Source organism: Manis javanica, chromosome 5, assembly GCF_040802235.1.
Source record: "Manis javanica isolate MJ-LG chromosome 5, MJ_LKY, whole genome shotgun sequence".
NCBI lineage: Eukaryota > Metazoa > Chordata > Mammalia > Pholidota > Manidae > Manis > Manis javanica.
Genome location: NC_133160.1, coordinates 170,950,101 through 170,977,530, shown reverse-complemented (window position 1 = coordinate 170,977,530; position 27,430 = coordinate 170,950,101). Strand labels below are relative to the sequence as shown.

Sequence of the window (27,430 nt, the reverse complement as noted above, 5' to 3'; positions counted from 1 at the left end):
CGCACTTCAGCCAGGTGAGATATTCTGGAAACATTACAGTTTTACCCACAGAGAGCAAATAGAGCAGAAAGGATGATAGAAGTAACTCAGTGCAAAAGGGACAAAGGGCCATCGGTGAGCAGGATTTGAAGAGGGCGGAGGGAGGAACAAAGGGAGGTTGCTTGGACTTTGGGAGCATGTGCCAGTCCTCTGGAGGAAGTTACTAACTCGGAGAATTCAGAAATTGAAAGTGCCCGCAGCTGGCCGTGATTGAGTTTGTAGTGGGGCCACATGGAAGTGGAAGTAAAAGACCGATTTTTTGGTTTAATGTCTCCTTTTAATCCCAGTTGGGAAAAATTCAGTAGGGGACAGCTGAGGGGGATGTCTCCCAGTGTTTCTGAGGGAGAATTGCCCGTCGCGGGAGGGCGAGGAAAGGTGGCCGAGGCTTGGGAAACAGGCTGCCAGGCCGTCTCCCACGCCTGGCTTCCCACCCGGAGCCTGTAGGCCCCCAGAGCCAGACGGGGTTTCCCTGTGCGCTGCAAGGAAGTGTCCCCCCAGTCAGAGCGCAGGAGGCTCCCTACCAGTGTTTGCAGCTGGAGAAGAGAGAGAAAGGGAAAGGGGACTGGACCATCTTCCTCCCGGCGCCAGGAGGAAGCTGATGAGGCTAGAATCTCACCCTCCAGGGAACGGCGATGGGTTAGTGTGTAGATTGCAGACTGGCAAGTGGTCCCTGGGCTGGAGTTCGCGAGGGGATGTTGGGTGAGGGAGGGAAGGGAAACAGGGCGGGACACAGGAGGCTCTCGGGATCAAGGCCTTCGCCCAGGTTGAGCTGCCACTGCCCACTGCTTCCTAAATTGCAAAACAGCTCCTGCCCTCTGCTCTCGCTTCCGGGTTTTGGCACTAGATAAAGGAAAAGAAGGGACGTGAACTCAACAGTCCAAGCAGGTTTATTGCTACACCCGAGAGGGACCCCCTCTGTTTCAGTGAGCAGAACGAAGAAGGCATCTCTTACAGGTCAAGGGTCTTTTTTTTCCCCCTTCTCCCTCCCTCCGCATCTGCCCTCTCCCACCCCTCCCCTTCAGTAACCACTAGTCCCTTCTTGGAGTCTGTGAGTCTGCTCCTATTTTGTTCATTCAGTTTTGCTTCATTGTTATGCCCCACAAATGAGGGAAATCATTTGGTACTTGTCTTTCTCCACCTGGCTTATTTCACTGAGCATAATACCCTCCAGCTCCATCCATGTTGTTGCAAATGGTAGGATCTGTTTTCTTCTTATGGCTGAGTAATATTCCATTGTGTATATGTACCACATCTTCTTTATCCATTCATCTGCTGATGGACACTAAGGTTGCTTCCATATCTTGGCTATTGTAAATAGTGCTGCGATAAACATAGGGGTGCATATGTCTTTTTGAATCTGGGATCTTGTTTTCTTTGGGTAAATTCCTAGGAGTGGAATTCCTGGGTCAAATGGTATTTCTATTTTGAGTTTTTGAGGAACCTCTATACTGCTTTCCACAATGGTTGAACTAATTTACATTCCCACCAGCAGTGTAGGAGGGTTCGTTCCCCTTTCTCCACATCCTTGCCAGCATTTGTTGTTGTTTGTCTTTTGGATGTTGGCCATTCTAACTGGTGTGAGGTGATATCTCATTGTGGTTTTAATTTGCATTTCCCTGATAACTAGCGATGTGGAGCATCTTTTCATGTGCCTGTTGGCCATCAGAATTTCTTCTTTGGAGAAGTGCCTGTTCATATTCTCTGCCAATTTTTTAATTGTATTATTTGATTTTTGGTTGTTGAGGCATGTGAGTTCTTTATATATTTTGGATATTAACCCCTTGTCGGATCTGTCATTTATGGATATATTCTCCCATACTGTAGGATGCCTTTTTGTTCTGCTGATGGTGTCCTTTGCTGTACAGAAGCTTTTTAGTTGGATGTAGTCCCATGTGTTCATTTTTGCTTCTGTTTCTCTTGCCCAAGGAGATGCGTTTACAAAAAAGCTGCTCATGTTTATATTCAATAGATTTTTGCCTATGTTTTCTTCTGAGAGTTTTATGGTTTCATAACTTACATTAAGATCTTTGATCCATTTCAAGTTTACTTTTATGTATGGGGTTAGGCCATAATCCAGTTTCATTCTCTTACATGTAGCTGTCCAGTTTTGCCAATATGAGTTGTTGAAGAGGCTGTTTTTTCCCCATCATATATCCATGGCTCCTTTATCATCTATTAATTGACCATATATGGTTGGGTTTATATCTGGGCTCTCTATTCTGTTCCATTGTTCTATGGGTCTGTTCTTGTGCCAGTACCAAATTGTCCTGATTACTGTGACTTTGTAGTAGAGCTTGAAGTTGGGAAGCGTAATCCCCCCAGTTTTATTCTTCCTTCTCAGGATTACTTCGCTAAGAGGCTGTTTATGGCCAGGTGTTTTGGTGGGCTTTTGAGGGGAGGAGTTAGGGAAAAGACGGGCTTGTGGCCTGCTGACGTGTCCTCCAGAAAATGCTTGTAGCCTCAGTAAAATGAAACCTAGGATGAAATGCTGAGATGGCGGGTAGGTTTATTCATAACAGTGATACTCCTGTCCGGGCTCTATCAGTAGAGGTCTTGCACATCTTTTGTCAGGTTTATCCTTAAACATATTATATTTTTTATGCTTTTGTAAGTGGTCTTCTGTAATTTCAATTTCCAGCTGTTCATTGCTAATACAGAGAGTTGTAAATGATTTTTGTCTACTGATCTTGTCTCCTGCAGCTTTGGTAAACCCAGTATGAGTTACAGTAGTTTTTATGAAGATTTCATCAGCTTCCTATGTAGATGATGATGCCATCTGTGAATAAAGCCAGTTTTATGTCTCCTTTCCAATTGGATGTCCTTTATTTCCGTTTCTTTCATTTGCGCACTGGAGAGGACCTCCAGTACCGTGCTGAATACAAGAGTTGGCACAGGAGATTTTTGCCTTATTCCTGATCTCAGAGGGAAAGCATTTACTGTCTACCATTAAGTATGATGTTGGCTATAGCATTTTCATAGATGCCCTTTATCAGGTTCAGGAAGTTCTCTTCAATTCTTAGTTTGCTAATAGTACTAAGAATAGATGTTGCATTTTTAAAAATACTTTTTCTGCATCTTTTGGGATAATTGTATAGGTTGTTTTTGTTGTTGATGTGATAAATTACATTGATTGATATTCAGATGTTAAGCCAACCTTGCATTCCTGAATGAACCTTATTTGATTATTAGTATTGTCCTTTTTACATACTGTTGGCTTCAATTTGCTAAAATTTTGTTAAGAATTTTGCATCTGATGTAAGGAATGTTGGGCAATAGCTTTCTTTCCTTCTAATGTGCTTTTCAGGTTTGGTTACCAGAGTAATGCTGAGATTCTAGAATGAGTTCCCACTTCTTCCGTTTTCCAGAAGAGTTTGTGTAGAATTGGTGTTATTTTTGCTTTACATATTAGGTAGAATTCACTAGTAAAGCTGTCTGGGTCCGTAGTTTCCTTTGTGGGAAGGTTTGAACTACAATTTCAATTTCTTTACCAGATGTAGGTTTGTTAAATTATCATTTATTATTCAGTGAGTATAAGGGTTTGTTTCCCTGGTCCTTAGTCCCTGTCCATCCTTCTGCCTTCCCCTCAGATAGGTGGATACCAAACAGCCGGGTGATGGTCTTCTGCATAGAACTCCCCAGGGCTCCCTGCTCTCTCCCTCTGTTGGGCCCCAGGCAAGTTGACTGAGCCACTCCCAGATAACTGGCTTCCCTCATCCTTGCCAGCACCTGCTTCCTCGATGCTCTCTGCACTCTCTTGCCTCTGGTCCTTTTTTGGGTCACCATTCCCTCCCTCTTGGACGTGACATCCCTCCCTGTCCCTGCTATATCAAGTCACCTTAATACAGCCTCGTTTGCTGCCTTAGATGAAGCCCATGGAGAACTTTCCTGTTTGGCCTCATTGAGTCCCGTGGCTGTGTTCTCACTGTCCTGCCTGCTTCACAGATTCCAGACAGAGGCTCAGAGCCCTCCCATCTGTCTGACCCAAGTTTTCAGGCCACCTGTAGGGTGCCTCCGCCCATCCCCAGGGTCTGCCCTCATGTCTTGTGCTCTGTGATGCTGTGGCCTCCCAGCCCCCACACCGCATCCCTTAGGCTCAAGGACCACTTAGGGCCCTTGGTTCGGGGAAATGCACTCTCCCTAGCTCAAGTGGAAACAAGATCTGGAAGGCAGCTGACCTCGGCAGGATGTCTCTGGAACCCGAGAGAGGAGCCAGTGGGGCTTACACCCATCTGGTCTCTCCCTTGATTCTCTCCCCTGAACTCCTGCCCTCTGGGCCATTGCCCCTCAGCCCAGTGCAGCCACAAATGCCAGGCATACTGGCAGCCATCCATCCCAGCTTCCCAGGCATGGTGCTGCTGGCCCCACTGAGGCAGGGTCCGTGTCCACAGCCCTGCTAGGACAGCTCCAAGAGAAGGCGGCTGGCAGAGTCCAGGCCTGCAGTGCTGCCCCTGTCCCAACCTCCACCACAGCCCCCTGGGCTTGTCTGTGCTCATCCTGCCCAACTCCCTGCTCTTTCACGCATCAGGGGGCTCCACAGAATGGAAGCCAGGGCCTTTGGGTGAGAGTAGAGTGCGCTTGCTTCCTTGGGACACCAGCAGGGAAAGAGGAGCAGGTTGCCTGCAGGGTGTGGCCTTGCTGCTGCCAAGAGGCTCTGGCAGCACCCTGAAGGGGTCATTGTCCTCTACCCCACGGTACCAGGAGAATTCCCATCTGAGCAGCCACTTCCCTGAAGTAAGGCGTTCCCCCCATCTTGAGGCAAAGGCAAGAGAAAACGCATTTAAATTGCTGAACGTGGCGCAGAAGGGGGTCCAGGACACATCCTTAGTCTAGTTCACCTGCTGCTCTAACCCACGAGCCTTGGGCCTTCTGTTCAGAGAAGCTCAGGAAAAGTGTGCAAGGTTTGGCGCCAGGATGGCAATGCAAGTTCCTTCTGCTCGCATCATGGCCACGTAATTTATAAAGTGCATGTGTGTGTGTGTGCTGCTGGCTTATTTGCGTTTCCTAATTCCCAACGTGCACACATGTTGCCTCTGTATTTAAGAAGTAATAATATAAGAAAACAAGATCCCAGACTCGAAAAGACAGATGCACCCCTGTTTATCGCAGCACTATTTACAATAGCCAAGATATGAGGCAACCTAAGTGTCCATCAGTAGGTGCATGGCTAAAGAAGAGGTGGTACATAAACACAACGGAATACTATTCAGCCATAAGAAGAAACAAATCGTACCATTTGCAACAACATGGATGGAGCTAGAGGGTATTATGCTCAGTGAAATAAGCCAGGCGGAGAAAGACAAGTGCCAAATTATTTCACTCATTTGTGGAGTATAAGAACAAAGAAAAACTGAAGGAACAGAACAGCAGCAGAATCACAGACTCTGAGAAGGGACTGGTAGTTACCAAAGGGGACAGACTGGGGAGGGCAGGTTGGGACGAAGGGAGAAGGGGAATAAGGGGCATTACGATTGGCACACGTGGTGGTGGGTTCATGGGGAAGGCAGTACAGCACAGAGAAGACAACTAGTGACTCTGTAGCATCTTACTACACTGATGGGCAGTGACTGCAATGGGTGGGGAGTGGACTTGGTAATATGGGTGAGTGTAATAACCACAATGTTGCTCATGTGAAACCTTTATAAGATTGTTTTTCAATGATACTTTAATAAAAAAAAGAAGTAATAATGTAAAGGTTCCCATCACCAACTATGGGACTTCTCCAGAGCCAGACTGTGTGCCCATGTCCCCAGTGGAGGCAGACCACGGTCCCACTACTCCCTGTGGCTCCGTGGCTGAGAGGAGGGTGGAGGGGTCTGTGCCTGCCCCTCGGGAGGCAGAGCGGCCGGGGCAGCATGCAGGGCCAGGGCAGCCGGGCCTCAGGGACACCGAGGCCTGTGGGTCGCTGTGGGCACCAGCAGTGACTTGGAGTACACTGGCTCTGCTGTACCTGCCCTGGTGTCCAGCTTTGGGGACACCTCCCTGTGGCCTCATAGAGGATCAAGGGCAGGCGTTCCAGGGCCTGGTGGACACCCAGGACCCTCCGTAGAGGCTGTGGTCACCACGGCAGCATGGGAGGCTGCCTGTTGGGCCAATAGTCCACTGATCACCTGGCGCCATTGCTTCAGGCCCTGGAGGACATGCACCCAATTCCTGGAGGACTGGCAGGTTTGGGGTTACTCCAGGAGGATGGACCTGGGAGCTGTGAGGCTCTCTTTGGACTCCAGTGGGACTGGCCCTGGTGACCTTCCTCCTGTGAGCACAGCCCTCCGGAGGGCTGACCTCTGACAGCGGCATTGGCGGGAGCCTGTGGCCCTGAGGACTGGCCTGGTGGCCTCAGCCTCTCAGCCACTCCCCCGACACCCATCAGCAGTCAGCCTCCCTAGGCTTTGGGGAGGCTGTGCTCAGGGCCACATATACAGAGCTGCACACCCTGCCTCTGCTGTGTGTGCCTAGGTGCGTTCCTCCCCCGGGGATCCTGTGTGGGTGGTGGCGTTTCTCCACTTTACAGACAAGTAACCTGAGGCTTTGGGAGGTTGCAGTTTCCTGCCCAGAGAGCAGGGGTGGTGATGCCCACAGGCCTTTGGCCTACAATGACTTCCCTGGGCACCCAGCCCTGGGACCCCCTCCCCACGGCAGGGCCTCCCCCTAGAGCAGCAGGCATGTAAGGGTCCCCTCAGTTCTCCCCACCAGCAGCCTGGGAGCCGAGGGTGGGCACTGCTGGTCCCCATCAGGGCCTCGTGTGCCCATCCCCTAGGTGCTCACCTGACTTCATCTGAGCCAGACCCTTCTGGTGACTCTGGCAGGGGCCAGAAAGTGGAGGCCCCTTGCCCAGGGACCACAGCTGGAGCAGGAGGCAGGCAAGCACTTCTCAGATACTGTGATGGGTGTTCTCGGGAAGAAGTGGGCCCTGAGGCTAGACCTGCCCCAAGTGCCCACCCAGGGACAGGGAGGGCATGGGAGAATGTGTGTGGAGTTGACGAGCAGCTGCATGAGGATGGGGCGCAGGGAGCAGCCAGGGCCTGGCTCCTGAGGCCATGGCAGCAGAACTGGATCAGAAGTCTGCAGGCAGCGGGCCCTGGGCGGACTGCTCAGGGCTGGGGTGTCCTAGGCACTGTGGGCCCCATGTGTCAAAGGCCAGGGTCTTTATGGACTCATGACAGGTGGGACCACATCTCATCAGGCTGTGCTGCCTCCCCTAGGAAGCCCTCAAGGAAGTGACTGTTGGTACAGCACAGGCGTCCAGATTCTGATGACTCGGAAGTGGTTCCTGCCTTCCCCCAGCGGCAGACCTGGCGGGCTGGGTGGGGCAGATGTCTGCAGGCTGCACAGAAGTGGGCAGGGCAGAGTGTTGAAGACAAAGGATGCTTGTTCCTAACTGGGCTCATCTCCCAGCGTCAGCAGAAATGCTGCCTAATTAGAGAAAATGGGAAACAGCTGATGGTCAGCGTCTTGTTTACTTTTAGTACCTGGAACCAAAATGTCTTCCCTTCCTTCAGTGACTCCCTGGACACTCTTGGAGGGCCCCTGAACCTCGCGGAAGGGGAGCAGGCAGGGTGAACAGTGGGGTGGGGCAGAGGGCACGCCGTCTCAGGCCTCACAGCACTGGTCTGTGTGCGCCACAGCGCCTTGTTCAAACACTGTTTTATTATTTTGGCGGTCACCTCACTGCTGTTCCTCTGACTCTGCAGCCTGTAGGGCCAGTGCAACAGTACTGCCGCCCACAGAACTTTATCAGAGGCCCGGAACTTTTTCAGAGTCCTGCTCTAATACATTCTCTCCAGTCCTCCCAAGGTGGATATCATCATTCCCATTTTATAGAAGAAACTGTAGAGGTCCCAGGATGGAGAGCAGTTTGCACAAGTTCTCAAAGCTGGTCAGCAGTAGAGCTGGGACTGGAAGGCTGGGCGCCCCACTGCCCCATCCACCTGGACAGGCTCTTCCTGGGGCCTCACGCTGACAGAGCATCAGCCACAGGTGCCAAGTGGTGGCCACGCTTCCTTCTGCTGCTCTGCAGGACTGGGCTGTGTGGCATCCTACACAGATGCCCATGAGCCCTCGGGAAAGGGCCTGTATGCCAGGACACCATGAGCCTCCCGAGGGGGGACCTTCAGTGTGGCATCACCGCCATGTCAGTCTGCTCTGCTCCAAGGCAGCTTTGTTTTGCTTTCACCTGAGACTCGGGATGCTGGCCTCTGCCTGGTCACTCGGTTACAATATCCTCCCAGTCGCATGAGTCAGCTATTGCTGCATAACAATTTACCCCACACTTAGTGACTTCAAACAGCGCTTATTTACTGTCTCACAGCTTCCACAAGTCAGACGTCCAGCATGGTATGGCTGGGTTCTCTGCTTAGGGTCTCCAGGCTGAAGTCTAGGTGTCGGGCTGCGTTTTCAGGAGATACTGGTGTTTCTGTTAGCTGTTCCTTGAGCAGGAAGAGACCGAAACGGAGCCCCAGTGGGGGTGGGTTATTGCTCGATTATTCCCTGGCCCCTTCTCCTTGTTCTCACTGGCTCCGTGGACTTGAGCCGTTCCGCACCATGTGGGTGGCTGCTGGGCCACGCTCTCCTTGACAGCCTGGTTATGCCCGCTCCCACAACCAACCTGCCACCCCAAGGGGCATTGTACTGGACTTGGAGCCTTCTTCCTTCAGAATGCAGATTCCTGCATAAAAGCACAAGAAAAAAAGACTTTCAAATGACTGCAGGGAAAGAAAGCAGGAAGATTCTGGCCTGTTTGGAGGAAAGCATATTTGCTGCTCAAAGATACTTGTGCTGACCCTTGCCCGGGCAGCCTGGGCCTGGCAGCCTTGTGTGTCATTTCCTAGAGCTGCTGTAACAAAGCACCAGAGCGTGAGGGAGCCGGGTGCGCAAAGACTGTCTCCCAGCTCTGGAGGCCAGAAATCCGGGGTCCAGTGCCGGCAGGGCAGATTCCTCCTTAGGCTGTGAGGGAGAATCTGTCCCAGCCTCTTCCCTGGCTTTAGGGACTTTGCGGCATCCTTGGTGTGTAGATACATCACCTGATCTCTGCCTCCATCCTCATATGGCCTGTGTGCATATCTGTGTCCAAATTTCCCCTTTTCATAGGACACCAGTTGGATAGGATTAAGACGACCTCATCTTAACCAGTTACATATGCAATGACCCTGTTTCCAAATAAGGTCACATTTTGAAGTACTGGGTGCTAAGGGCTTCACCATATAAATTTGGGGAGACAATTCAATCCATGTCAGCATGCGCATGCCTCCATGCTTAATCCTCACTGTGCTAGAATAAATGGATGGATGGAATAGGGATGGAGGGAGGAAGGAAGGATGATGAACGGATGGATGTAGAGGTGGATGAATGGATGGGTGGGTGGAAGGAAGAATGGATTTTTGGATGGATAGGAGAGAAGGAAGGATGGGAGGGTGGACAGATGGGTAGACGGTTGGGTGGGTGGATGGATGGATAGATGGATTTTGCAAGAATCAGCTAGCCTGTCACCTGCCTCAGGTACCAAGGTGGTTCATTAGAATTGGTACATGATTGTGCAAATGTCCAAGCTTTCGATTTCCCCACATTCAAGCACATCAAACCTTGTTTCTGAAGCCCGTCAGTTCCTCCTGCTACTCCTCGTTTTCCTCTTAATCAGGACTTTACAAAGGATTCCAAAGGCTCACAGGATAATCTACCTGATGCAATGACGAGAAACACCTTGAAATGCTATTAGTTTCTCCAAATTGTGCTCTCTCTTATTTTGCAGAGGCCTAAAAGTTCAAGGTAACAAAGTCTCCTTTTTTCTGTCAAAAAGTTATTTTTTCTACTCTGGCAGTGGAACCAGATCCTTCTCCTCCACGTGTGCTATTTGCAAAGTGCATTTTGGAACGTTTCTGGCAATGCCACGCCCTGACTTTGACTGTGGCTGAAGACACAGGCTGGCCAGAGCCCTTGGTACTGATGTAACCGCTTAGCTAAATTACATTGTATTTTACTCCTAGGAAATGATGGTTCCAAGTAGCTCAAACCGCTGGAGAATTGTCACAGGGAATTCGTGCTGCCTCTGTAAGGGGTGGGAAGCAGACTCCAGATGGGCTGCTGTCACATCAGGTGGCTGGCTTTTGACATCTGGGTGAACCTGCAGATTTAATGTTGGCTGACCAGGTTGGGAGTGCCTGGCGATGAGTCCAGACTTCTGGGTAAGGCGGGAGAAGCCCTTGTCAGGGGTGTGCCCCAGCCTCCAGCCTCGGCCCCTCACGGCTTGGCTCTGGCTCCCGTCCTCTGCCCTGAGCCCAGGCCACTCCTCGCCCTGTGGTCCCCGCCCTCACCATAGACATGGGCCCGCCAGGCCCCTGCTGCCCCGCCTCTCTGACTTGGTCCTGCATGTGGCCCTGGCTAGACTCTGCTCATCCTGGGACCCTCCCCCCGATCCCCAACCCCATTTGCCTAGCAATGCCTATGGAGGATCCTTCCAAAAGGCAGCCCCCCTGGTGTACAGCTCATGCCCGTGGCCCTTCGGCGGGGCTGAACCAGACAGAACCGAGCTCAGTCCCGTCCCAGGTCCCAGGTGAGACCCCAGGTTCTCCGGTGTCACATTCTTTGTTCCCCTCAGCCCTTCCCAGCCCAGAGGCACCCACTGGGTCTTCTGCCTGGGACTGGTGTCCTTGTGGAGCCCGTGGCTGTCCCTTTCATCCCCCCACCTCTGGTCAGGGGAGGACTCTTCTGGGAAAAGTGAAGTGATCTAATCCAGTCTTGACCCACTGGAGTTCCTGCTCTTTTACGCCACAGTGTAAACTCGGGCTCTGCAGCCCTTGACTTCCCAGTGACAGTGCCCTTCCCTGGGTTTCTTGGCCGATAGCTGGTGCTTGCAGCGGCAAGCCTTCTGGAAGATGTCCTAGCCTCCAGGCAGTAGAGCAGCTGGGGCTGCTGGGCTGAACCCTGGAGGCGACTTCGGCTCCCATGGCTTCCTGCCTCCACTGAGGAACGGGGTTGTGGTGCCACCTGCTGCCAGCAGGCACTTCCTCTCTCCAAATCACAGAAAGAATACTTGATCATAGAAGACTCTGTAATATAATTTATCCATAGTCCCACTATTCAAATAAATGTGATATCAATGCTTTGCCTTCACTATAGGCCCCCTAGTCTCTCTCATGTACATGTGATAACTCCCATTTTTAAAAATGCTATCCTTTTCATTTAGTATTTTAACATTTCCAGCATCATTAACCATCCTTCCACAAAGTAGAAATTGTATGCATGTGACCTAATTTATTGAGCCAACCCACAATGAAGGACATCGAGTTCATGAGCTATTTGCCCGATAGGAGTTTGCTGGATGAGCACAAGAGACATTATTTTATCGTTTAAGTGTCCAATTCAGCTGTCTTTAGTGTCTTCACAGAGTTGTGCCACCCTCACTGCTAATTCTAGAGCATTTCCATCCCCCCGGCGGAGCCCTGTCCCTGTGGGCAGTCACTCCCAATCCCCCACGTCCCGCCTCTGGCAACCACTGATCTGCTTTCTGTCCTGTGGCTTTGTCTGTTCTGGACATTTCAAGTAAATAGGGTCACATACTGTGTGACCTTTTGTGACTGGCTTGTTTCTCTTAGCCTGCTATGTTCAGATTTCATCCACGTTGGAGTGTGTGTCAGAACTTCCTCCCTTTTTAAGGCTGAATAATATTCGCCTGTCTGGATGGACCACCTGCAATCTATCCATCCATCTGCTGATGGTCATGTGCATTGTCTCCACCTTTGGCTATATCACAAATAATGCTGCTGTGAACATTAGTGTACAAGTATTTGAGTCCCAGCTTTCGTACCTTTTGGGTACAGCTGTCTGCTAAGACTGGGGGTACGGAGTGTAAGATGACACCCGGACAATGAAGTCCCCACCCCTCCTTCCTTACAGCCAGGCCCAGTCCCCCAGGCTGGAAGTCAGGGGCTTCCTCTCTGGAAACGCTGCAGCTCGTGAGGGAGAGCTGCAGGTCATCATCAGGACGCGGCAGGATGGCGAGGCTCATGGGCTGGCAGCTCGGCCCCATGCCTGCCGCCAGTGCTGCTCCACATCCCCGTGAGACGCTGAGCGGTCGAGGAGGCACATTCAGCCCATGAGAGTGTGCCAATAAAAGGCACCCCATGCACCCACTCTGACCACAGGATGGGAACCCAGGGGGCTGTGGGGCCCCTTCCAGCCCAGCCTCTCTGATCTGGAGCTGGCCGCCAGTCTCAGTCCTCGGGTGCATCTCGTTCCTGCACTTCTTAATGGGCTTACATAGCAGGGGTGTCCCTCTAAATGAGATGACGCAGCAGCTCGTCCACCATGTAAAGGGGCTCGCGCAGAGTGTCAGTCACTCGCGTCATGAGGGGCTGTGGCCGACTCACCACCCCACCGACCACTCTGCCGCCGCATGACTGCATCACTGTGGTGTGCTGTCCCGTCGCTGGCGGGCTTTGCTCAGAGGTCCAGCGCCACTGTGAAGATTCTGTCATGTCTGCGGATCATAAGGGCAGTTTTGGGGTGTGTGCTGGAGACGGCCCCCTGGGTGCTGGAGTGTGGGCGGCACCTGTTCCACACAGGTGGTGCCGAAGTATCTTCCCAAAGCCAGGGCACCAGGGCACACTATGGCACTGTGGGTGCCCGTTCCACCCACGCCAGGCGGCCTTTCAGTGCCTCCCTGGAAAGTCACAGAGACAGCCTTGGGTCCCTGTGCATTTGAGGCAAGCCTCTGGTGAGAATCAGACCAACTTCCCCAAAGGAAAACAGAATGCAGGCCACCAATGGCAACTGTAAAAACTATAATAATATTCCTAGGTAGATGGGAGATACTGTGCCCATGAAGCTGCAGTGAGAGCAGGAAATTAAAGACCTGCCAGCAGAACTCGAAATGTCAAGGGGAAAATTGACAGAAAAGATGGAGAATGTTTGTTTCCTAGAGAAAACCGGCAGAGGAGAAGGGAGATTAGCACTTTTAGCTTTGGAGGGTCAGAGGGTATACCCTGGAGATGGGCAAGGTGGACACCCTCACTTAGTCCAGGCTCGGCCAGGTCTTCTGCTTGGCTGCAGGAGGGCCCTCAATAACAAACCTCGTGAAACCTGAGCGAGGCGACTGGGAAGTGCATGGTGGCAGGGAGGGACCCGGTCTTCGTAACAAGGCACAAACTGGAGCTTAGGACAATACAGATACATTCTCTTGCAGCCTGGAGGCCAGAAATCTGAACTCTGGCAGGGCACACCCCTCCAGAGACTCCGGGAGGGTCCTTCCTGGCTCTTCCAGCTCCTGGTGGCTCCAGGCAGCCCTTGGCCTGTGGCCGCATCCCTCCACCTCTGCGTCCTGGCTGCTTAGCCGCCGCCTCTCCCCTGTGGGTCTGTGTCTCTTCTTCTGTCTCGTAAGAACACGTGTTGGATTAGGGCCACCCAATAATCCCAGATGGTGTTTTCCTCTCGAGATTTTTACCTTGATCACAGCCTCAAAGACCCCATTTCCAAATAAGGTCACCTTTGCAGGTTCCAGGGGTCAGGCCACGCACGTATCTTCTGAGGGCCAGCAGTTAGCCCAGTGCAGAGGGTGTAAGTCAGTGGCTTGAATCTTGCACAGGAGGAAGTCTGTACATGACGTTAGCTCAGGAATGCAAGAGAGAGCAGCCTGAGCTCAAGTCTATACCGATGGTCTGTGCCAGGGGTCTGCACCTGGAGATGGGGAGCCGCTGGGGACAAGGCCGGGTCGGAGGCCCTGGGGCGCATGTTTGAGGTTAGGTCACTGGGAGGGTGTACATCTGGGCGGTGCAGCCCCCACGGCCTGGGAGCCTCCCGGCAGACACGTTCATCTTCACTTGCTGGATTTCAGGCTCCAGAAGCCCCTCGTCACATGCCCGCCCCATACACCCGGTATTTCCTTCTCTGTGCAGTGGCTCCACAGCTGGCTCCTGCTCCTCAGACAAGACCCAGCTTCAGGTGGCCCCTGTGGCCACAAGAGAGAAGATTCGGTCCAGGTTCCACGGCAGCCATGACCTGATACACCGCCTGTTTGTCTGCATTTCAGGTGCCTTTTCTGGGCCTGGGGCATATGGATGTGGGGGCTGAGCTCTGGGGGCGCAGACAGTGCCGGGTAGGGACGGTGTCCGGATGGTGTCAGAGTGTGGGTAGTACCCGCTGATGGCAGTGCCAGCTGCAGGGGCTCTCTCGTGCCCGGCCTTGTCTGGGCTTCCCCACAGTGTCATTTCATTGTCCCTAAGCCCTAGATGAGGCCACGTGCCCACTGGAGAGGGGGCTAACTCCTCACCAGGTGCCTAGCTGTCCACGCAGGGGGGTTCTGTTCAGTTCGCGGCTCGGGTGTTGCTGTACATCCTGACTAATTTTCTTTTCTTCTCTTGGAACGGTTAAACAGCAGGAGGGTCGGGGGGAAATGGCTATTGTCCCTCAGGGGATTTCAGAAAGGAGGGTGAGCAAGAAGGTGTCTTTTTAACATTTTCCTCTAGTTTTGTGTGTTTTCAGTAACACGTTCATGTGGTTCAAAAGGATAAAGAGTGTCAGTGCAGCCCCCCTCCCTGGCCTTCTATCCACCCGCCCCACCAGCCATGGGAGGATCAGACAACACTTAGCCTGCGGCCTGGCTCTGCCCTGCCTGGCGTCTCCTCTGCACTCCATGCCAGGTTGCCGAGTGGCAGAAGCCAGGGCAGCCAAGGAGCAGCCTTTGGACTGGTGGTCACTACAGAATCAGGGTCATGATCCTGGGGAGGCCATTGGTACTGCTGAGGGCCCCACAGGCACAGCCCTAAGGGTGAGTGGAAGCTTCAGTTCCCTCACCTGCCAGGATGGGCAACGTGGGTTTGTTCTGACATCTAAGGAAGATCATGCCCAGCAGGTGGCATTCAAGGAATCTTCCAGAAGCATTGGCCTCAGTATGATCGCTGTGACAGGTCACTGGGCGTCTGTATGCTGGTGGGATGTGCATAGCTTTTCCCCACTTGGCTGTAAATTACCGACCAGCCTGTCCTCCAAGAGCCCGCATGGCATTAAGAAAGGCCACACGGACCTAAGTCAGGGAAGGGGAGACTGCAGCTGGTGGGGGAGGGGCACTTTCCTGCCATGGAGTGGCTGCGGGGCCAGCAGAGTGCCGGGCACTGGGCACCACCTCCAGGCAGGCTCAGCCTTGGGGCCCTGGTCACATCAAGGCTCTGTCGGGGTCCTGCAGCCAAAGCGACTTGGGGCAACACTGTTGTAGATGCCCCGCTGGCCATGACAGTGAAAGGGGCTACCATGGGGGGCACAGTTCAGAGTTCTGGGACTATCCCTCAGCGAGGGGCCAGGACCACGTGGTGGTGGTGGTTGTGACCTTCAGGACAAAACATTGAGTGGGAATGACCAGGCTCCTGTGGTGGGGCTGTCTCCCTGCCTTGCCTTGACTTCTGAGCTTTTTCTCCCTCCAGGGGGATTGTCTCCCGGGGGGCTGGGCTGCCTCTGAGCCTTGGCCAACCTGAGGACACGCTGGTCTGGGCCTGTGAGTCCCAGCAGGGTCTCACCCAGCCAGCAGCACGGAGCCCCAGGGCCTGTCCGCCTGACTGCCTGCTCGTCCCCTCCCCCAGGTGTGGCTGACCAGCTGCAGACAAATTACGCCAGTGACCTAAGAAGTATTCTTAAGACCCTTTTTGAGGTCATGGCCACCAAACCAGAGACAGATGACAAGGAAAAATTAAAGAAAGGTGAGTGCCAGCTCAGGACGTGTACCCACCTCCAGGAAGTGGGCTGTGCAGAAATCCTAGCCCTGAGCATCTGTGGCCCCACACAGCCACTTAGCTTTCACGGGACCTGCTGTGTTCTGAGGGGACCCGCCCAGCGGTGCCGGGCCCAGCAGGGCACATCCTTGTGGTGGGAGGTGCAGAGCCTGTCCCGTGTTTCCCCAGCTCTGCCTCCCAGAATGCACACTGCAAGGCCTCCTGCCACAGCTCTGCACCCAGGGACCACCCGAGGTGGGCCTGCCTCAGGGATCTCCATCCAGGGGGACCTGCCCACACACCCACTGTGCAGGGGGGGGCACTCCGAGGGGAGGGCCCCTGCCGGGTCAGCACCCAGCTTCCTCCGGCTGCAGGGTTGCAAGTGGGGTTGGGGGAGCTGAGCCCTGCTGGCCGCGCGGGGGTGGGCCCGCCAGGGACGGACCCAGCAAGGCCCTGTCTCTTCTAGTCACCCAGACGCTGCGGAGTGCGGCCTTGGACGACTGTGCTCTGTGCCAGGAGACCCTGTCATCCTCCGATCTTGCAGCCAAGACCCGAGATGGGGACTTGGAAGGTGCGTGGGGAGCTCTGGTCCAGGAGCTGATGCTCTGCCGGCTGAGCACAGTTCGGAGAGACCTGTCTGGATGTTTCTGCCTCTGCCCTGGGCCCCAGACTCAGTGAAGATAGTGCTTCTTCAGTGGGGGCCTCCCCCAGAGGCTGTCTGGGTGTGCAGCTTCCACGGGGAGACAGCCTCCCACACCGGCACCCCTCCCCCGCTCCCAGGGCGGGTGCACAGGCCCCCTTGCCGAGGCCTTGGGCTGCAGCCGAGGGTAGCTGGTCCCAGGGCACAGGCACACACCTGTCCCCATCGGCACTGCCCTGTAGGGAAGGCTGCTCCTGGCTGTGCCCAGAGAGCCTTCTTCACAGGGGGCCGCAGGCTCCTACCCCCTTAGCCTGGAGGTCTCGGTGGTCAGGGAGGGAGTGTCCAGAGCAGGTTGGGGGCCTGGGCAGTACATCTGGTGGGGTGGGGTGGGGGACAAGGCGTTCAGAAGGGGCTGGAGAGGGATAGCAGCAGAGAGGCCTGGCGGGTGTCGAACGTGAACCAGCAGAGGAGGCTGACACTGGCCCTGCGATAGGCGAGGGGGCACACCACTCCTGGTCCCTGGCCAGCTGGGCAGGCCCTCCCTTGGTGCTGTCCAGGGACCAGTGTGCATACTGGGGCCACTTTGCTGGTCCCCTAGGGTGACAGAGGCTGGGGTCAGGACCAACACAAACTTCCTGCTGCCCAAGTGCTCCCAGGTTCTGTGAAAAGTGGGTGTCATGCTCTAACGTGCCTGTTAGGGACTGGAAGCCTCTGCTCAGAGGACCCTGCAAGGACTGCGCTCTGGAGAGGCCCAGCGCACAGCCGGGGCTCACGTGTTCCCCTGGCAGCCAACCCAGCCCCACTGACACCGCATGCAGGCTGGGCCCTGGTCAGCACTCTCCCAGTCCTCCCCAGATGCGGGTCTGGCTGTGTCTGTGGGAGCTGGAGGCCCCGGCCCAGCACGGCCCACGGGGGCTGACATCCCTTCTAGGGCTTCCCTGGGGCCAGTGGGTGTCCTTGTGGGAAATAGTCTCCCCGTGCCGGGGATGATGGGGTGCGGAACAGAAGCAGGGGGAGCTGGTTAGGAGACAGTTTCCGGGCCTCTGCAGGCAGGCAGAAGGAGCCTATAGGTGAGGGAGAGTCCAGGGGGAGGCAGAGGGAACCCCAGTGTCCCGTGCCCAGCAGCCTTGCCTAGTTCCATTTGGAAGCAGTGAGGGCAGGAGGCTGGGACCCCAATGAACCTGGCCATGCAGGGCAATGCCTGCTTAGACACCCGGTCTGGGGGCAGGTGTGGCTGGACAGGAACCCCCTGAGCACAGCCCATGGCCAAGGGAGCCATCTGAGGGGCTCTCTCATCCTCCGGCGTCAGTGCTGGCCTTGGGCCCTGATAACACGCCTCCCCGATTCCAGAGCACACCTCGCCAGAGGCTCCTGCCAGTGCTTTGGGAAGTGCGCTACAGTGAGCTAGGGCGGGCAACTGCGAGCCATGAGGGCCCCTGGGAGGGGTAGGGTAGGTGGCGTGTCCACCTGGGTTCTCAGGCCCCCAGGACCTAAGAACTGCTCTGGAGCCAGGGATGGGCAGGGCTGGGGGCACCTGAGGCCCCGCTGGAGCATACCCAGCTCTGAGCTGGGCATACTTCTCAGCTCCACCTTGGCCCAGGGGCCTGCCAGGCTCGGTGCTGGCAGGGAGAGGCTGGGAGAGGGTCATCCAGTGGACACTCCCCGTCATGTCCTGAGTCAGGGGCTGGGGGTCTGCTGGACAGGCACTGCCGATGGCTGGCGGCCCTGTGACCCGTCAGTTTCCTGGCCCCACAGCCAGGAACCAGTCCAGGGCAGGACTGGAGAGGAGAGCAGGCTGCCAGCCCCCTGCCAGCCTCCAGCCCCGCCCGGCGTGCCCGCCCCCACCGTCACCGCCGCACAGCTCCCTGGCTGACGTGGCCCCCATCTCGTTGGCACAGACCCCCCCGAGTGGGTCCCAGACGAGGCCTGCGGCTTCTGCACTGCGTGCAGAGCACCCTTCACTGTCATCCGCAGGAAACACCACTGTCGCAGCTGTGGGAAGGTAGGAGGTTGTCCCACAGCCCCAGGGACCTGGGGGCTGTCCCCAGGACATCACAGCGGGCTGGAATCAGGACTGGTGCCCCCAGGCCCCTTGTGCAGAGGCCCCTGAGCCCAGGCCCTGCCCTGACTTGGCCCAGGGTGTGGACAGGGCCCAGCGCTTCAGAGCTGGGGGTGGGGAGGCACAGGGGGTTGGAGCCAGAGCCTGCATCAGCCTTGGTGTGGGCTGGGCTCCTCCGCCTCCTGGCCTCCTGGGGCCGGGGCCTGCCCTGGGGGTTCTGAAGGCCCCAGCCCCACGGAGGAGAGCCCCACTGCTCATGCCCCACTGGTCTGGGTGGGAGGGATGTGAGGAACAGTGAAGGGCCAAGGTGGGCAGGGGGGCTATTGGGGACCCCACCCGGCTCACGGCCTCGCTGCCCACTGCCCGCCTTCTAGATCTTCTGCTCACGCTGCTCTGGGCACTCGGCACCACTGCCGCGCTACGGGCAGGTGAAGCCAGTCCGTGTGTGCACGCACTGCTACGTGTTCCACGTCACACCCTTCTGCAGTGACAAGATGGGCGTCTGATGCGGCGCCCAGCACTCCCCAAACCCGCCAGGGCCAGGAAGGACCACCAGGAAGGAGGCGTGGAGTGTGGGCGCTCCCGCCTCTGTCGGGCTGCAGGCTGCTGGTGGGTTTTCACCGCATTTCATCAGCTGCTGCTGCAAGGACTGCAGGCCCCCGACGCCCAGAATGTCCAGCACCCCCGGCCTGCCCACCCTGGCCTTCCCGCCTGTGAGGATCCCGGACCAGCTACGGGGGCCAGCAGCAGCTTGAGCCAGAGGGGCACCCCAGGGTGACTGGTGGCTGCCTGGGCAGGGGTGGGCTCTCCCCTGGTGGGCTGAGCCTTGAGGTTCAGCCATAGCTGGAGGCCTGCCCAGTGCCCATTCTGCTCTGGGGAAAGTGGGGTCATTGTCTGAGCCTCAGGCAGCCTCGGCACCTGGGGCCCAACCCAGGGTACATGGTGGATACCCAGGGAGAGGGGCCAGACCTCAGCATCACTGCAGGGCTTCCAGACCGGAACAACCAGGTTGCCATGCTCTCTAGGCTGAGCCCACGGTTCCGCCCTCTGCCCGCTTCCCTCAGGACCTTGGCCAAGCAACACACGTCTCATTTCTTCTTGAAAGGAGAAAATGCAGAAGAAGCAGACCTGGGGTCCTCTCGGCAGGCAGACATGCCCCTGCCAACATCTGCCCTCCTGATGGTGAGGGGTCAGGCGGCCGCCCACCCAAGCATTGGCTCCCGCAGAGACCGAGGACCACCACGGGTTGCTCCTTGGCTGCCACTAGCCCCTTACCTCTGCCCCTGGGAGCCCAGCCCACATCCTCAGACCCCAGTGCAGCCTGGGCCCCAGCACCCACAGCTCAGGCTTCAGTCTCAGGCCTCACATCGCAGTGACGATTGCAGTTTTATTTTTAGAGATGACACACACGTATGGCTTCTTTCATAGGATGAAACCCAAGCACTGTTTAGCCGTGGACTGCGCATGCACAAAACGGCCTTTCTGGTAAAAAGTATATATTGGAGGAAATATGGATTATTTTTATTTTCTAAATGCTGTAACTCGAAACCATTTCCATAAATCTATTTAAGGATGAAGACGCTCTGGTTTCTTATGTGAGCTTGGACTTCTTTTTCTCCCTCTGAAAGCAATGGTAGTCTTGCTAGCAGGCAGCCTCCCTTAGGAAGCTGGGGGCTTCTAGACTCCTAGGACAATTGAAGGGCAGGACTTGGCCTCCTGCCAGCCCCCAGGAAAAGGGTGCCCCCCACACCACCTGTGAAATCACCATCCCATGCCTTTTGAGGGCTCTGGTCTCCCCACTGCCTGCCCACCAGCCCAGCCCTTCTCAGGTGTCCTCAGCCTCAGACCCCTGCCTGTGTGTGTGTGGGCAGGGCAGTGTGACCTGGCCTCTGGATGTGACCCCTGGATGCTGCCTGGCCCTGGGGGGCCCCCCAAACCACCCTGCCCACCTTTGTGCAGTAGAAGGAGGCAGCTCTGCAGGAAGGCCTCGGGCCATGAGAGTCCCCATAGAGGGTTACCAGCCGTTCCATTTCTTCAGGAATGAGGGGTTTCCATGGTGAACCAGGGGTGTGTGTTCACTCTACCCTCCTACAAGGCTACCTCCACCCCAAGGGCAGAGCCACCAAGTCAAGGGCTCGGCAGGAGCGCCCAGAGCCTGCTGTACCCAAGGGGGCTCAGGAGGCGGAGACTCAGGGCGGTGGGTAGGGAGAGGGGGGAGCCCCACCCAGTCCTTCCCCCTCCCCTGCTGGTCCAGCTCAGGCCAGAGACCCCCGCACACACCCTGGCCTCTGGAGATGCCCCTGCTCCTGCCACCACTTGTGGCTCATCTCTCCCCACAAATATGCCCAAGTACAGCCTGCCTGCCCTCAGGCCCGGTCCCCCCAACACCCAGCCACCCAGGTGGGCGGCCACCCACACCAGCTAGCTGTGTGGCCCTGGGTGGGGCAGGGAGAACAGGAGAGGAGAACGATTGCTAGCGTCCTGATGTTGCTGAGGGTGACAGGACACCGCTGGAGGCCGAGTGGGAGGGGCAGGGCTAAGCGCCTCCGTGTCTCCGCTGTAGCCTGTGCTGACCACCGGGGGGCGAGCCGGCCTGCTGCCTCCCGTCTCTCTGGCCGGCTGCTGGGGTCTGGGGGCAACTGAACCCTGCCTGAAGGGGTTGCCCAGCTCAGGTGCAGGCTCCAGCCCTGAGGTACATCGATCTTTTTGGAGCAAATGACCGCACCAGCAGAACCTAAAGCCTCACTTGTGTTTTTAAATCTTTGGGGAGAGATTATGTTTGAATGTCTGTTCCTTGCTGGTTTGGGACCCTCCCCTCCCCAATCACCCACTCTGTGGGTGGGTGCTCCAGGCCTCCAACAGGGCCCCTAGTGCAGCTGCACCAGGGCCAGGCCCTAGTCCTCTGGGTCCTTCAGTGGGGTGGAGGGGCCAGAAAGTGTCCTGGCCCAGCAAGGACCCCAGGCCAGGCAGACCACACCCCAAATGGCTAGGGGAACGGGAAGAGGAATCCTGCTCAGAGCCAGACACAGACCAGCAGGGCTTGGGGAGGGGGCTGACAGCACCGTGGAGGGGGCCGCTTCCCAGCCATTCTTGGCTCTTCCCGTTCCCTAGACTCTGCAGTGGGGAGGCGGGCAGGACCCAATGTGCTCAAGCCATGCCACCCCCATGACCCAGAGTCCTGGAGGTGCTGTCTCCTTCCAGGCCCACTCAGAGCCACCTCCTCCAGACAGCGGTGCTGTCCAGGCCCACCCTCACATGCATTCTCAGGGAAAAGCCTGGAGTCTCTTTACAGGAGACAGCGTGCCTCTCAGCGCCCTTCCTCCCTCCCTCTGAGATTGGGGAGGGGAGGGTCCCAAGCCAGCAAGGAGCAGTCTTTCAAACATAATATCACCCCAAAGATTTAAAAACACAAGTGAGGCTTTAGGTTCTGCTGGTGCGGTCATTTGCTCCAAAAAGATCGATGTACCTCAGGGCTGGAGCCTGCACCTGAGCTGGACAAAGATGGGCCCCCAGACTCCAAACCTGCCCTGCTTTTGGGTCTTCCGCGCTGGGGGACCGTGCGAACTGGCTAAGCCAGCTACGCATAGGCAGGGCGTCCATGGTCAACCAGGTGGCACAAACAGCCTGGAGATAGCGAGGATTGGTGGTGTTTCTGGTGGGGTGGAGGAGAGATGGGGAACAAGGCTGGGTCACCCCAGGCACTGAGCATCAGGCCCTCTCCCAGCCCATGGAAGCGTTCTGAGCAGGAGACATGGTTGGATTTGTGTTCTGAACACCATTGCTGGGACCCGAGCTCCATCAGAGGCAGTAACATGGCTTGACCATGGTCACTCTTTCTTGTCTGCGCCACCGTTCAGGACTCTGCTGAGCTGTACGGGCCAAGATCGGAGAGGCCTCTGCACCGTCAGATGTAGGCAGCTTGGGCCATAACTATTAGAACCCAACCTGCTGCCCTCCGGGTGTAAAAGCGGCTGGATGACCAGGGACCCTGGCATGGAGAGCTCGGGGGTAGATTTCCTGGGATCAGGCCTCAGGGCATCCAGTCTAAGACTAGGAGGCTTCTATCCTAGGACCATGTGTAGCAGCTAGACAGGATCTTCAGGGCCCAGGAGACTTTCTGGAGGAGGTGGGCGGCAGGTCAGGAAGGCCCAGGCCAGAGAAACCAGGGGAGGGTACTGGGGTGAGCCTCGAGGACCCCTTGTGCAGGGGAGGGAGACCTGTCTGTTAACTACAGACTCCTCCTCCCTGGGCCTCAGAAGAGAGAGGGCGCACAGAGCAGTGGAGGGCCCGGAGGGCACCAATCCGGGGACCACCTGAGCTTGGGGTGGGTCCCTGGTTGTGGAGGAGGGGGCTGGCCCTGGGCTGTCAGAGGTCCTGTGGCTTATGGAGGCCACACCTGGGACCACAGCAAGTGCCTGCATTTATCCCACATCCTCCTTCATAACTTTTTTTCCTATAAAATTATTTTAAATGAAAATTTAATTGTTTTGCTTTTGGATATTTTGGCTACAAGAAATTCATTTTATTTACAGAGGTCTAAGTTGCTCTGGGGTCATTGTGTATAGTGGGAAAACCTTGTAAAGTGAGAAAAAAATCTACCCTACAAATTGTTCACAAATATAATGAACTATTTATTTGTTTGTTTGTTAGTTTGTTTGTTTATATTTTGGTATCATTAATCTACAATTACATGAAGAGCATTATGTTTACTAGGCTTCCCCCTTCCCCAAGTCCCCCCACAAACCCCATTACAGTCACTGTCCATCAGCATAGTAAGATGCTGTAAAATCACTACTTGTCTCCTCTGTGTTGCACAGCCCTCCCCGTGTCCCCCCCCCACTATACATGCTAATCGTAATGCCTCCTTTCTTTTTCCCGCCCTTATCCCTCCCTTCCCACCCATCTTCCCCAGTCCCTTTCCCTTTGGTAACTGTTAGTCCATATTTGGGTTCTGTGCTTCTGCCGCTGTTTTGTTCCTTCAGTTTTGCTTTGTTCTTATGCTCCACAGATGAGTGAAATCATTTGGTACTTGTCTTTCTCCGCCTGGCTTATTTCACTGAGCATAATACCCTCTAGCTCCATCCATGTTGTTGCAAATGGTAGGATCTGTTTTTTTCTTATGGCTGAATAATATTCCATTGTGTATATGTACCACCTCTTCTTTACCCATTCATCTGCTGATGGACACTTAGGTTGCTTCCACATCTTGGCTATTGTAAATAGTGCAGCAATAAACATAGGGGTGCATCTGTCTTTTTCAAACTGGGCTGCTGCATTCTTAGGGTAAATTCCTAGAAGTGGAATTCCTGGGTCAAATGGTATTTCTATTTTGAGCATTTTGAGGAACCTCCATACTGCTTTCCACAATGGTTGAACTAATTTACATTCCCACCAGCAGTGTAGGAGGGTTCCCCTTTCTCCACAACCTCGCCAACATTTGTTGTTGTCTTTTCGATGACGGCCATCTTTACTGGTGTGAGGTGATATCTCATTGCGGTTTAATGTGCATTTCTCTGATGACAAGCGATGTGAAGCATCTTTTCATGTGTCTGTTGGTCATCTGAATTTCTTCTTTAGAGATCTGTCTGTTCAGCTCCTCTGCCCATTTTTTAATTGGATTATTTGCTTTTTGTTTGTTGAGGTGTGTGAGCTCTTTATATATTTTGGATGTCAACCCTTTATCAGATCTGTGATTTATGAATATATTCTCCCATACTGTAGGACGCCTTTTTGTTCTATTGATGGTGTCCTTTGCTGTACAGAAGCTTTTCAGCTTGATGTACTCCCACTTCATTTTTGCTTTTGTTTCCCTTGCCTGGGAAGATATGTTCAAGAAGAGGTTGCTCATGTTTATGTCTAAGAGATTTTTGCCTATGTTTTTTTCTAAGAGTTTTATGGTTTCATGACTTACGTTCAGGTCTTTGATCCATTTTGAATTTACTTTTGTGTGTGGGGTTAGACAGTGATCCATTTTCATTCTCTTACATGTAGCTGTCCAGTTCTGCCAGCACCATCTGTTGAAGAGGCTGTCATTTCCCCATTGTATGTCCATGGCTCCTTTATCGAGTATTAATTGACCATGTATGTTTGGGTTAATGTTTGGAGTCTCTATTCTGTTCCACTGGTCTGTGGCTCTGTTCTTGTGCCAGTACCAACTTGTCTTGATTACTGTGGCATGAACTGTTTATTTTAAATTTAAAACCGTTGAGTATGGTAGCTGGGCATTTAGTTCCATCTTCATGCATCTTGATATTACTGTCTACTTCTTGTATTCCGAAGGTAGTTTTTTTCCTGAGTGTTAAAGTTTTCAGAAGGCCCCCAAATGCTCAGAGGCCTGGCCTGAGCCAGTGACTGGTCGGCTTGGGAGGTTGCCGTTGCACCTTATGTTTGACCGTGACTCCAGGTATGACTCGGTAGGTCCTGCTGCTTTTCCCTGTGTGTAGGACTAAGAGTTACAAGGACTTGCTGACTGGGGTTCATGTTAATATTCCCACTCTTACAGAAAACCAGAAAACCTGGACTGGATCACTGACGTAAGAACCAAGCAGCACTCGGAGGTTTTGGAAGGCGGAGCTTTATTTTACACAGGCAGGCTCAGAGGAGAGTGATCTCCAAAGGTCTGAGCCCGAGTGCAGCAGGGCCACGCCTTTTATACATTTACTACAAAGCTAAGCGGAGTGTCAGCACCCAGAAACTGTTGCAGTGGGAGCTATTAGGTCACTATAGGTGTACTCAGGATGCTAGTTATATTTTAATCTATTTCTGTAAAGGTTACCCAGATACTGTATTATAAACTAATGGGCTTCCATGACTATGATTAACAAACTGTTTCATACCACTGAGTCCTCATGTGAGGGGAATACATTGCTACATTGTTTCAATCTCAAGCACCCAAGCACCTTGCGATTCCTTTATATTCTGGAAGCCTTAACAGAAATGTTGTTTCTTTGACTTTCTTAGCTTTCCTGGCTTCCTACCAAACCCTGAGGAGGGGAGGGATTTGAGAACTTTCTGTGTATTTCCTCATCATTCCCCCATCCGATGCCCCTTTAAATAATTCATTTTAGAGGGCATCATCTTGGCCTATGAATTTTCTTGATGATAGTGTAAAATTGTACAACAGTGGGTGCTCCTGTCCCAGTGCCATTTGGGCAGTTAGGCACAGCGCAAGCAGGTACAGAGGAACGTTACAGAGAAGTGCTGGGGAGAAGTTAGACAGGCTGAGGCCCGAGACTGAAGTTAAAAAAGGCAAGCAAGCCCAGCAGCACAATTTAGGATTACCCAATAAACAGTGGAAAAGGCAACTCTGTGGGGGACATTCTAATTAGAAGGGGCAGCAGCGGCGAGTCCAATCCCCAGGATGAGATCCCACACTGGCCAGCGCCAGGGTCCACGGCATGCACGTGTTCATTAGAGAGTAATCGTCGGATGCAGAGGCAGAGGGGATTCCTGAGGTCTGGCTGCTGGGCTCTTTCTTCACTGATGCATTTTTTTCGTTAAAGTGATGGGCCTTCTCCACTCTGGAATGATGGACCGATGGAGTGATGCCTGAGACCTCGAGGGCAGTAGGAATGGTTAGAACAACAATGTGGGGCCCAGTCTGTTGAGGCTTGAGGGAGTCCTTGTTTAAATATTTGACCCAGACTGAGTCCCCTACCTGGAAGGAATGCACTGGGGTCCCCAAGGAGATTGTGTATTGTTGTAACTTATTTAGGGTGGCTCCTAAGGCTTGGAGCTGTTCCCTTACTCTTTCATTTCTTATTTGGTGTAGGTTTCCTGGAGGGCTTTCTAGGCATGGGGTGGGGGCCATCCATACACTAGTTTAAAAGGGGAAAAGCCTTGTGCTACGGGTGTGCAGTGGACATGCAGGAGGGCCAAGGGTTGTAGGTCCAGCCATGGGGGGCCAGTTCTCTGACAGAAGTTGGCTAGGGTTCCCTTGAGGGTGCGACTTGTTTGCTTTACTTTCCCTGAACTCTGGGGCCTGTAGGCAGTGTGGAGTTTTCAGGTGACGTTGAGAGATTTGGTTAAAATTTGTACTCTGTATGCTACAAATACAGGCCCATTGTCACTGCGAATTGTAGATGGTAGGCCAGACTGGGGCGCAGTCGGCCTCAGGACGACTTTGGCTGCCTCTCGGCTTCGTTCTGCCCTGGTCGGGAAGGCTTCGACCCCCCAGAGTACATCCACGTCAGTATTAGGAGGTATCTGAGTCCTCGGCTTGGCTGGACATCTGTGAAGTCTGTTTCTAGGTCTTCAAAGGGGGCAACTTTGCCCTTTGGGCACCTGGCAGGGGTCGCGGGGCAGATTGAGTGTTATTCCTGGCACAAGTCATGCACCGCTCAGTTGTTGCCCAGCACAATGCTGGCAACTGGCTGGCGTAGTATTGCTTCTCGAGGAGGGCTTCCAGTGTTTACTGGCTGCTGCTTGAGCTGCTTCATCTGCCAGGTGATTTCCCTGTGTTATAGGGTCGTTTCCCTTTCAGTGTCCTTGCAAGGCAGAATTGAATTCTTGTCCCAGGGTAAGTTTGTCTGCCTTCTTAATGAGTAGAGCTGTGGCTGCCAGCACCCTGAGGCAGGGAGGCCATCCTGCTGCAACCAGGTCCAGTTTCTTTGACAGGTATGTGACCGGCCGTTGCCAGGGGCCAACAGTCTGTGTGAGAACCCCAAGGGCCACCTTTTCCTTTTCATGTATGAAGAGATTGAAGGGCTTTTTTGTATCTGGCAGGCCTAGGGCTGGTGTCTGTTCTAAAGCAGCCTTTATTTTCTGGAAAGCAGTTTTTGCCTCTTTTGTCCAGATGGGGGGCTGTCAGTCAGTCTGGCCCCCCAGGAGGCTGTAGAAGGGTTTTGCCATTGCCGAGAATCCAGGAATCCAGATTTGGCAGAACCCTGCAGCCCCCAGGAATTCTTGTAGGCTCTTCTTTGTCTGGGGCTGGGGTAAGGAGGTAAAGACGTTTTTCCTTTCCAGCCCTAGTGTCCCTCTTGCCCTGGGTGGGGAGGAAGCTTA

General features: G+C 54.3%; 1 protein-coding gene and 1 long non-coding RNA gene across 7 annotated transcripts in view; one reads left to right on the top strand and one right to left on the bottom strand.

Moving 5' to 3' along the window:
* The window catches only part of ZFYVE28 (zinc finger FYVE-type containing 28), a 102,833-nt gene extending 82,829 nt beyond the window's left edge, over nt 1–20,004 (top strand). For all 5 annotated transcript variants that reach the window (XM_073237951.1, XM_036992028.2, XM_036992025.2 and 2 more), the window contains 5 exons: nt 13,923–14,056; nt 15,600–15,716; nt 16,195–16,299; nt 18,267–18,370; nt 18,802–20,004. In XM_073237951.1, the coding sequence (XP_073094052.1) occupies nt 13,923–14,056; nt 15,600–15,716; nt 16,195–16,299; nt 18,267–18,370; nt 18,802–18,933 (592 nt within the window). In that variant the 3' untranslated portion in view covers nt 18,934–20,004. The remainder of the gene's footprint in view (nt 1–13,922; nt 14,057–15,599; nt 15,717–16,194; nt 16,300–18,266; nt 18,371–18,801) is intronic.
* Nucleotides 4,039–27,430, bottom strand: part of LOC108384634 (uncharacterized) — a 29,722-nt gene continuing 6,330 nt past the window's right edge. For both annotated transcript variants that reach the window (XR_001850097.3, XR_001850098.3), the window contains exon 4: nt 4,039–8,701. This is a non-coding gene — a long non-coding RNA (uncharacterized lncRNA). The remainder of the gene's footprint in view (nt 8,702–27,430) is intronic.